The sequence below is a fragment of the Primulina eburnea genome, chromosome 2, assembly GCF_022965805.1.
Source record: "Primulina eburnea isolate SZY01 chromosome 2, ASM2296580v1, whole genome shotgun sequence".
In the NCBI taxonomy this organism is placed as follows: Eukaryota; Viridiplantae; Streptophyta; class Magnoliopsida; order Lamiales; family Gesneriaceae; genus Primulina; species Primulina eburnea.
Window position 1 is genome coordinate 1226123 of NC_133102.1, and position 12248 is coordinate 1238370.

Genomic DNA, 12248 nt, shown 5'->3' on the forward strand with positions numbered 1-12248 from the left:
AAAAATTAGACTACTAAAATTTTTTTATATATTTTTTATCATATTGTTTTTTTTTTTTGTTAGTTGTCATATTCTATCAATAATGCATATATTTTATTAAAATATTCAATTATTACAAATCTTTTTTGACAATCAATGATCTGCAATTTTTTTATTTACAATGTTATTTGATTATTATTCTCTTTCATGTAAATTATCAATAATTTCTACCAGATACTTTTAATTTCCTAGTTACCTTTAATTTATTGGACACGGGGGGTGTGTTCAACTTGGGAAATTTATTGACTTTTAATGACTTTTGTAGATTGTAAAAATCTAGAGGTATTCAATCAAGACTTTTGCATACTCTATAGAAGTCTAGTGGTATTCAAAATAGACTTTCATGGAGTTTTAAAAAGTCAAGTGGTATTCAACATTGACTTTTATAAACTCTATAAAAGTCTATAGGTATTCAAATTTTCCATGAACTTTTAATAACTCCATGGAATTCATTGACATACGTTTTAAAGCCTAAGGTACAACTAAAAATTGTAAAATATTGTATTTGGTTCACCCCAAAGATTTGAATGGATTTTTAAAACTTCTAACTCATACACAAGCTAATTATTTTTTTCCGTCGCTTCACATCACATATGTTCCTATCTTCTCTCCTCTCATCTATTTCTATCATTCTCTCAAATTTCCGAAGTGTATCTCTATATATATTTTCATCTTTCCTTTTTAAAATTTTCATTTTTTGGCTGATTGTTCACGGGAAATTTTGAATTATAGAATTGATTTTGTGAGTTTTAATTTATGATTTATACAAATTAATGTAATATTCAATAATAATAAAAGATGATCAAAAAAATGTTGCTTAATACTTAATAATTAAATAGTCTGGTAACAACCATGATTTTTTAAATTCATTTTAGTATTTTCAATTAATATGTAAGCTATAATATTTTTATACGAAATTATATTCACACAATAATAAATAATATTATTTTCACATGTATTTTATCAATTTAAAAAGAATGTTACATGTTAATTAATTGATGTATTTTAAAAAATTTACAAACATGCATATAAACCCACATATATACACATGTAAGGATTAAACGATTTAACTTTTAAATAAGTAAATTTATTTATTAATATAAATATTGAAAATAATTTCAAACTGAATATAATATATATGTCAATTAATTATTGGTTCAAAGAAATCAATAAAAAAATCACATGTTATAGTTAAGTACAAAATTTATAAAATTTTATAAAAAAAAATCCACAAAAGTCTATAAAAATCTTGCAAAAAAGTCTACATAAATCTGTTTATAAATCTGTGAGATTCTATAAAAGTCAATAAAAATTTATCAAATCCATAAAAGTCTATCATTTAAAAAAGTCATTAAAAGTCATCAAAACACTGAATTGAATACACCCAATTATACTTGATAACTTATAAACTACATATTATTATAATAATTTATCATCAAATAAAAAGTACTGATGGACCGATTTAAAAAAATATTGATTAAATGTTGTCATTTGTTTGTAATTTATAATAATGATATTTTTTTACGATAAATCATCTTTTTACTGACTCTTATTATACTTATTTTAATATTTCATATTAACTCATAAGTATAATTAGCACAATTAAATTACTAATGTCATATTGGTATTACATCCAGAAAAATAATATAATTATTTTTTTAAATTGTTTAAATATCTTCACGGGATCATTTGTGTACCCTTATCTTGAGAAAAATTCATTGCATTTATAAGGTTTGAGTAGTAAATATAACTTTATAGTATACATTTAATTTGAAAAATTAATTCATTGTATGACAAACACTTCTTCCATTTCTATTTTTTGTGTAACCCAAAAGAGTTAATATTTTTTCTCTTTTATCTTCTCTAACTCAATGTAAAAAGTTATTAAAAAATATTTATATCTAGAAAAATATTTTTTATTGTTTTTCTTGTCTATATATTTTGTTATATGTGAACATATATATATATATTCTACTTCATTGTCTTAATTGTCATATATATTTACAATATAATTTGTGTACATTGAAGATGAATAAGTTTATTTTGTAGTTTTTTAATACCTGAACTTAGGTTGATATATTAATATGTGATATACATAGATATAAGAATTTTCAACAATTTATTCACAATGATTTTTCGTAACAAAGGTCAACTCAAAATAATAAAAATCAGGATTCCTAATTATTTTAAATATGATATAAAAATAATATGTGGAAACATTTTTGATATTTTAGTTGCAAAATACAGTGACAAATGCATGTAAGTGCACTATTTCATTGTGTCAATTATAACTTTCTTTAAACATCTTATTTCTCACTCAAAGATCAAAATTTGTTTATTTCTTATTTTGATTATCGACCAAGCCAGTATTTCATATAAATGTTTTTGTTAATAATATTTACATGATTTTTATTCTATATTTATCCAATTTGAAATGGATTTATTATAATTCAATATATAATAATATTTGAAAACTGTAGAATGCTTCTAAATTTAAAAATCGAGTAACATGTAAGGGACTAATTCAAAACAAAAAATTGACGCAACATGTTTCTGCTAGCTTTACAATTGAATAATGTAGGATCGAGCGTTTGTCGTTTTACCAAAAGCTATAACTGATACTAACGATGCAAGTCAAATCTTTAAATCGTATAACAGCTCAAGTGCCTATCCATCGTGGACAATTATTGTACCCAACAATCTATCTCCTAATAATTGCATCAATTGCAATCAATGAAAATCAAAGTCGCGATCTTGGCTCTGATACCAATTGTTGGCTCAAGCGTTTACTGTTTTATCAAAACCTATAGATTATGGTAACAGTGCAAATCAAATCATTTAAATAGTGCAACAACTCAAGCGCAAAATTTCAATTACTCTACCCAACATGATCAATTATTGTATCCAACAAATAGGTTTATGCAAATAACCTTTTACTAAATCATATGAATTTATAAGACATTTGAGTAGAATATATACTTGATATTCTACATAAGTAATAGAGAACAAAAATCATTTTTCGTCTATTTGAAAATTTATATTTAAAATAAACGAAAAATCAGAAAATATATATATATATATATATATATATATATATATATATATATATATATATATATATATATATATATATATATAGCATGTTCAAAAAATCCCAAAACCCAAATTGAAAGTTGAATTAATACATTCATATTCATCATTAAATTCTACTATTTAATTTTAATAAATTTAACATGTATATCCACTAAAAATAATGAAAGAATTGTTTATACAATTTAATTAAAAAGTCAAAGTACATCAGTTTCTGATTCCGAATAATGATCCTATTATGATTACATTACAATGATAAATAAAATATTGTTTTTAGTTTATCATCATAGTCTTTACCTCAATAAACATATTTTCGAATATAGGATGTTAAATTTAATATCGAAATTAGATAATTATAGTATTAATTCTAACATCATTTTTTATTCTTCTCAATTCGTTACTTTTTCTATCTTCAAATATATTAATCTATTTATTATTATATACAAAGTATAATAATTATTTTTTTAATTGATCAAATTTAAGATTAGATGTTTAGAAAAAATTCTAATATATCTCTAAAGATCAATAGATGATGAAATTAAATTTGAAATCAAGAGAAAAATAAGAAAATATAGAATACTGATGAACTTTCGCTTTGTACAATGACAAAACATAATGTGGGACCAAGTGAGATATTTATATATACGAGATTCATTCAAGTTAGTCCGTTATAATATTTTTATTAACTCATTTTGTCCTTCGTTTTTACTTCACTAACTTTGCAGTATGACTCATTCAAGCATTAGCTTTTTATTTTTAAGTACATAGTGCTTCCACTCTCATCGACTTCAATCTTTAGAAGTCGGTATTAGTAGTTTATTATGTAATAGACAATTATTTAGTTTTTATTTTCTCTCTTTTGATTAATTGTGTAATTTTTTATATTCTACCTAATTCATTTTTAGATATTTTTTTTGAATTTTTATAATCATGATCAGAAATGTTGCACACATACAATATAAACTTAATATATTTTATAATGTTAATATTGAAGTGTTGAATAAATGTATTAAATCATTATTTAAGAACTTTTAGAAAAACAATAGACATCATAATTCAGATTTAAAGATTAACATATAAATAAATAATTGCGATGAATATCTTATGAAATAAATGATGTTAGTCTAAAAAGATTAAATATGATTATTGTAAATGAATTTTTCTTAATTAATTATAAAATTTTCAGCACATGCGCTGAATTAATTAGAATATTTTCAATACAATATATAGATAAATGTTTTTCCATATGAGTTAGTGATTGAGTCTTCATGAACATTTTAAAAAAATATGTCTTTAGTTATAGTGCCGGTATCTTAAAATATTAAATGAAACAAATTATCAAGATAAAAAATTAATTAAGAAATTCAAGAATATATGGTTACTCGATTAGTTTAATTGACTCGCTCTTTAGTTTGCTGATTTAATAGATGTTAGATGAGTTTGACAAGAACTCTTGTATAATAAAATACAATTATAAATAATTACTTGATCGTATATGTAATGAAATTTTATATATTTCATATATGTTCGATTTATTTCATTTATAAGTTTGAAATTTTATATATTATGATATAAGATTTGTTATACATCGTCTTAACATCGATAAATTCAAAAAATTATATATTAATTCCCGCTACCATATAATGTTGGTTTCGCCCCAGACTTTTGTGTATTCATTTTCTTGAATTTATTGTTCCTCATTTTACCAAGACACATACATGAAAGTGAATATTAATTTAAAGAGATGATAATATTTATTTATTGTAATAAACAAATTTACTCCTCACGATACTGATAAAACGAACTTAAAAATAATATGTTGACGAACATATTGTCAGGAATCCAAAAATAAAACTCAAATGTCAACTTTGGCACTCTTGAGTGACTGCCAAAATGTCTCGACAACCCACAATTTTTAGACAACACAGTAATATCACAATTTTAAAATCAAAATGATATTTTCCATTTTATATCAATAATTCATGATTCAAAATCGATAATATTAGATATATAGATATTTAATATAAACTCGTGCGAGCTCATTTAGGCTCACCTTTAAATGAGTCGACAAAATTTCAACCCAAATCGACGGCTCAAATCACAATGATCTTTTACATGTTTTCTTTAAATAATTTATAAATATAAACCGTAAAAAAATTTCGGTTGCAAAAAAATTTAATTAAACACATAAATTATAACGAATTGTCACAAGTAAATAGATTTAAAAATTTAAAAATATTTTTATAAAAAAATTATATCATAATAAATTTTTTGACCATATTTTGTTAAAATATTTTTTAATATAAACCTTTGCTAAAAATATTTTTTTAAACGCATAAGTTATAGTCCACGTCACAAACGATAATGAGTTATTTTTAAACTTTAATTAATTTAATTTACATAATGAAAAGATAAATAAAAAATCTAAATAATTGTATTAAAAATAACATATTAGAATGTGGGTAGGCACAAAAAAAACTACATACCTATTCACATAATGAAAAGATATCATAGAATAAAAATAACATATTATAATGTGTGTAGACATAAAAAAATTAAATATTAACAATCACATATGTTTAAAATATGAATAAGGAGGAAAAACATACACTCAATTAATAAGGAGATAAGTGAGAATGCACATTGTAAAACAAGTTATTAATAAGGAGAGAAAAAAAAGACAAATTTAAATAAGAAATTAATGTGCATTAAAAATCTAAATCATTGGATTAAAAATAATATATTATAATGTGGGTAGGCACAAAAAACCTCAAATACTAATTCACATAATGAAAATATATCATTGGATAAAATAAAACATTATAATGTGTGTAGATATAAAAAAAATTAAATATTAATAATCACACATATTTAAAATATGTATAAGGAGGAAAAAAAGACACTCAATTAATAATGAAAGATATCATCGGATAAAAATAAAATATTATAATGCGTGTAGACATAAAAAATTAAATATTAATAATCACGCATATTTAAAATATGAATAAGGAGGAAAAAAAGACACTCAATTAATAATGAAAAGATATCATCGGATAAAAATAAAATATTATAATGTGTGTAGACATAAAAAATTAAATATTAATAATCACGCATATTTAAAATATGAATAAGGAGGAAAAAAAGACACTCACTTAATAAGATAAATAAGTGGGAAAGCACATTGTAAAACAAGTAATTAATAAGGAGATAAAAAAAGACAAATTTAAATAAAAAATTAATGTAACACAAGTAATTAATAAAGGGGTAATTAATAAGGAGAGGGAAAAAAAGACAAATTTAAATAAGAAATTAATGTAACACAAGTAATTAATAAGGGGTAAATGGGAAATTCACATATAAAGTCACATATTTAGATATATAATAGAATAATAGATTTATATTATATTTGTTGAATTGTTCTATGACTAGGTTTTTTGTGACACAGTCTCACGAATCTTTATCTGTAAGACATGTCAATCCTATCGATATTCACAATAAAAACTAATACTCTTAGCATAAAAAGTAACAATTTTTCATGGATGACTCAAATAAAAGATCCGTCTCACAAAATACGACTCGTGAGACCGTCTCACACAAGTTTTTGCCTTGTTCTATATCTGTTGTCCCTAGCCTCTAAAGTTGCAAAGGAACTATATAATTTGCTAATAATAAGCATAGATCCTAATTAAATTAGGATAATACCACTTAAATATGAGACAATTCCTTGAATAAAATGAAAAAATAAAATAAAATAAAATAGTTGTAAATATCTCTATACTATATTAAGCGTGAAAAATACGGTGATGTGACCACTTTCCTAATTCTCATCCTATCCCTTAACAATTTCGTAAATTACTGTAATATTATTTATCAACTTTATTAATTCCTTGTATTTTATTTCACAAACTAACATACCAAATAATCCTAGAGGATAGTTCTGGAGGTGACATAATTATCAAATTGCAAAAATAAAAAATTAAAAAAAAATCATTGAAATTAGATTCACTATTTTTTTTTTAAAAAAAACTTATTAAAAATCAATTTTTTTTAAAAAAAATCGATTTGACATGCAAACAGCAACTATCCATTAAAATCCTTAAATCTCAGTCGGTCAACGGTAAAATCTTTCATTTCTCGACTGTTTCCAACTAAACGCCAGAGATTTAATATCAAAATATTTTTATTTTCCGATTAGTTCCTCAAAAGATTTTGGAGCCAGTATTTAATAAGCTGTCAACTAATTAACCCTCCACTCTAGAACAAGAAACAGTTCGCCGTGCATTGAATATATTCCTGAATTTTCTACCACAAACGCACAGTTCGAAGAACATTCAAGAATCTGATGCCGCACCATTCTCTTCTGCCTCGTGTATGCGAATTCGTAGTGTTCAAGAGAGACCTATTTTAGGCTTGTATAGAAAGTATCAGCTGGTTTGACTCGACCCCTCTTGCGATCATCTCTGTTTGCGATTCATCTTCTTCAATCCCAAGTCCAGCCTATTCGGAGTTCAGAAATTTATCAAAATCAATTGGGTTTTTTTATTGAATACAGCTGCAAGTGAGTTTACCTGCTTTTTATGGCAATTTGTTGAATCTTATTGGTTTTGCTTATGAGATTTGTACACATATTCGTTGTGCTATTTGAAGGTTATTCAAACAATTAGTAGATTGAGTATTTTCGGTTTGCGTTCTATATTAATGGGTGCTTTGAAAGATTAAATCTTGGCGAGAATTTATTGAATCATTCATTTATTGTACTGCTACGGTTGGTTTTATGAAATTTTATGGTCTGTTTATGTAATATGAATACATCTTAGATGAGTCATAATGTAAATAGTTATAACGGCACCAATTGCTTGTTTTTTTTACTTTATCTACTTAGTGTGATGATTTGAGAAAATCTCAAAATTTTTGTTTTAAATTTTGTGTTTCATATTCAAATAGTTTATTTTATGGCTTATAGATTATGCCCTTTTAGTTTGGACTCGAAAAATAATATTTCGTTTTGTTGTAGTGCACTTGTATGTCCATAATCAATAGATATCAATTTGTTTGTTTTGATAATTAGATATTCCGTGGGAGTTTTCCCCCTTTTGATTTGATAGCGAATATGGAGAGGAAAGGTGATATATCTGATTATAGAAGCAATCTGGATAAGACTTTAGCATCTCCTGACTTGACAAATGATGAGACAATTAAGACCCTTGTGAAGAAGCAAATTTTAGAATCATCAGATTTTCAGTTCGAAGGTTTGTTTTTTGATAGCTGAATTGTCTGATGCATATATAACTCAATTATTAATGTACAAAGTTTACGTTTATGGAATATTATGATTTTAGTTACATTACATTCAGAATATCTGGATAACGTTGTGGAAAGAAAAAGCAAGGAAGTTTCTAAATTCCTAGAAATGTTGAGGAGTGCGACAAAATCAAGCAGCAAGGATATACATCGTGGCTGGAAAGTATGCTGCCCGTCTTCCCTTTACCAAATGTTTTTTATCTGCAATCTTTCTAATATGAACTCGATCAATGATGCCGCCATCTTATTATTATTTTTTTTGAATTGCTGTTGGTTTGTTTTTTTATTGAGATTTTGTGAAAAATTTGTCACCTTGAGATTCAACATTTGGCATGTGAAAGCTCTAAAAGATTAAACTTTGACATTTTGGCCTTCCTATATTTTTGCTTTAGTCCTATCTGGACAGGGAAATTTTATCTAGCTTTTGAAAGCTCTTTTTTCTAGTATGTTAGTTGATTATCCATGATGGCTCGTATTGATTTACTTTATCATTGACTGTAGATATACATCTTATCTGGGTTTAGGGTAGCAAGTATGTTTAACATTCCTTTTTTTAGGTAAAAGAAGACACAGAAGAATTTCGAGTTATGTATCGAGAAGGACCAGAGGGCACTCCATTTCATTCACTGCTTGTTGAAGGCTATGTGGATGGACCTCTCGATGTTTGTAAGATAAACTTAAATACTCAGATATTTGCCTTTTTTCAGAGTGTTATATGAAATGCATTACCACTTTACGGATCGCCATATTTGTGAAGACATTTCTTCGTCTCTGACAGGTCTGTGTATTTCATGGGAGTCAGATCTGTATCAAAAATGGTACGAGTTAACTTGTATGGCAATGTTTGTTTTCATTTCTGTCCATTCCGAGCTCATGATATATATTAGTTTTTTTGGTATCTTAAAATTTTATATTGAGTGTGTTTTATAATATTTGAGTATTTTTGGGAAATAAAAATTTAATGTAATCATTATGTTAGGAGAGATGAAAATAAATATTGGAAAATTGTAATGGAGATTGTGATGTATATTTATCCACAGATGCAAAATGTTGTTTCCCAAAATCCTTTATTTCTTCCGTGTTTGAATATATAACAATGCTGCCAGCTTTATCCTTCCAGGTGGCCTCAAATTGCAATTCCCACATTCAAAGTCGTCTCTTCCCAATGTTTACGAAGAGTTAGAACAGGTGAAAACATATCATTGGTGAGGTATGTGTTGCTACCCATAATTTTTGCTGTAGTTATGGATGTGGATCATGGCTATAAAATGCTGATATCTGCCCAATTATTTGGAAGAAAGGATGAAGGTTTCATGGCCACTTTCCAGTAGAGAGGCTCTAATACATGGTTTTGCATTTGAGTATTTCCAGGATGGTCTACTCGTGGTGCTTCTCAACTCGGTAAATTATTATGATTTATTTGTCAGACAAATGGCTCTCTTCTTCGAAATATAAATATGGATAAATTTTCAGATCTCCGACTCAGAGGTGATTGACATTCGTACTCATGGGTTCACTCGAGATGGGATACCTAATGCACAGGATGTAGTAAGAATAGACTTGGTGGGAGGCTTTGCTATACAGAAAGTTACTGCAGATAGAAGCTTCTTCAGGTAGGACATAAAACTATATTGCATTATCCTAGTTTGTGTATATCCAGAAACTTCCATCGCTCTTGCCTTAGACCTGGAAGTATGTGTGCATAAAAATATGTATGAAGCAATCTTTGCTATACTACTTTCAGAAAATGGGTGAATCAATTTTGCCTTAAATTCCATTTTTCCATTCCCATTTCAAGCCAACAACAAAATAAAACAGTTCAGAAATTAGTGTCATTATTTCATTTTCGAATTGAATATTTTCTCGATCACCCCGACTCCGGTCACAGTGTTTCCAATTTCACAGGACAATTGCAAACATGGATCTCAAGTTGGACTTCGTTCCTCCGGCATTAATCAATTTTATCTCGAGGCAGCTTGTAGGTAGTGGTTTTAAGCTCTATAAAAAGGTAAATTTTGAAAATTGCTTTGTTAAAGGCATCTATTGATTGATATGATCGTATGATTAATAATAGATGGGAAAACTTTCTTGGTTGGATACACTGTCGTCCCTTTAATCAAATGGACACCAGCATATTATTTTACTTCATGCTGTTCGTTAGCACGGCTCTTATCTAAGTTGTCTTGGGACAACTGCAGGAAGTTGCTTCTGTTTCGGAAGGTGATGAAAAATTTTTAGAGGCCTTGAAAGAACCCTTGTACTCTCGTATCCGCGAGGCTCTTTTTATGGGAAATACATCAGTTGAATCCCCTGAACAAGAAAATCTGAAACAAAGCACGGCCATTGAGCTTGAACAACAAGGGACAAAAGAATTTGAATATAATCATTCTGAGTCGAATAATGGTCGTGATGACTCTGTTATTGCCTCAAAGTACGTGGTGAATGTAGATCGAAATACAAGTGATGAAATCGAGGAGTTTGAGGAAAACAGTACTAAAGGAAGCAAATCATTACTCGAGAATATTGAGAAATCTTGTGATGATTCAAGTAGAGAAATTACGGAAAGGGCTGGCAAGGAAATTTTTACAGGCCAAGAGGTAGAACAAATTTCAGTAACAACCCATGAAATTGCAGAAAATTTAAAGACGAAGAATATGATTGTCAGTTCAGAGGTTGAACAAGCTCTCGAAACATTGGAAAAGATCATTTACATGTATCGGGAGACTAACGGTAAACAAGAAAAATTTCATCCCAAAATCCATACAAGAGCGAATTTAGAGAAACATGATGTGGAAGAATCTCCGTGCTCCGAAGCTGATCGGATGTTCAGAATAAGCGAGAATTGTGAATCCTCAAGAACGGAATCAATAGAAACAACCTCACAAGAACTCAGAAACAGCTCTGACCATCATGCTTCCAGGTACGAAATATATAAGGAACATGAATTTGATATTTAAGACAACAAATTTCAGTAAAATTAATGCTTGTTTGCAATTTTGTTCTTGCTAGCTACTGTCCTTAACCCACAATTCACATTACTTTTTTGGTCTTAGTTATTTATGGCTTCCATCAAGTCCCGTAATCAAACACCATCTGTTCAGACAAATAAATAATAATATGATTTAGCTCTCACTTTCTTGTCACAAAATAAAGTCCTGTACTCCCAAGTGTGCAATATCAAGTTGAGCCAAACGTACTCTGCTCTAATTTTTCTCATGAAAATCTTGCTTCAGGCTTGAAAAGTCCACACCTTACTCAAAGGGAACAAACCAAAGCCACGATGCACCAGCTTCACATGATGAATCCTTCTCTCACACCAAGCATGTTGCTTCAGGCTCTTTTATAGACCAGAAAACTGGATCACCACTCAGTGAGAAGATGACAGAGAGTCGCACCATGAATGCTAGTATAAACAAGACGAATGGACATATCAAGACTAAGACAAGAAACAAGAAGAGATATCGATATTGTTGCTTCCATTCCATTTCTGGGAACTAAAGAGCGAAGCAACTACTGAAATTCATCGGATTCGGAGGGGGAGAAGTTTTAGACAAGATTTTGTGCATCAACACATTTTTATGCAGCTCATATTGCATGGAAGAATGCACAAGAACTGCTATTGGTGACTGTCACAAGATCGACTTTTGTTTAAGCTTGTACTGCTTTGCAGTCATGCTGATTTAGGTGTGTCATTTTGTTTTCAGAATCGTCAAAAATTTAAATTCTACACTGCTCTAACAGAACTATCTGAGATTTTTGGCTCATATAAACTAAAGAACTCAGAATATAGATTTCAGAGTGAGTTCTGATACCATCAA

General features: G+C 27.7%; 1 protein-coding gene across 3 annotated transcripts; it reads left to right on the forward strand.

Annotated features, from left to right (window-relative positions):
- The first annotated feature begins 7327 nt into the window (after positions 1-7327).
- LOC140816977 (uncharacterized) lies at positions 7328-12248 on the forward strand. Of its 3 annotated transcripts, none has more exons than XM_073176508.1 (11): positions 7328-7687; positions 8235-8378; positions 8469-8593; positions 8988-9096; positions 9209-9248; positions 9551-9640; positions 9732-9831; positions 9904-10043; positions 10336-10438; positions 10629-11350; positions 11664-12248. In XM_073176508.1, exons 2-11 carry the CDS (start codon positions 8240-8242, stop codon positions 11926-11928), a joined length of 1833 nt encoding a protein of 610 aa, XP_073032609.1. In that variant the 5' UTR covers positions 7328-7687; positions 8235-8239; the 3' UTR covers positions 11929-12248. The 3 variants fall into 3 exon arrangements, with proteins under 3 accessions (XP_073032609.1, XP_073032601.1, XP_073032620.1); XM_073176500.1 differs by having other exon boundaries at positions 7329-7687; positions 8198-8378; XM_073176519.1 differs by having other exon boundaries at positions 7330-7687; positions 8198-8378; positions 8484-8593; positions 11664-12247.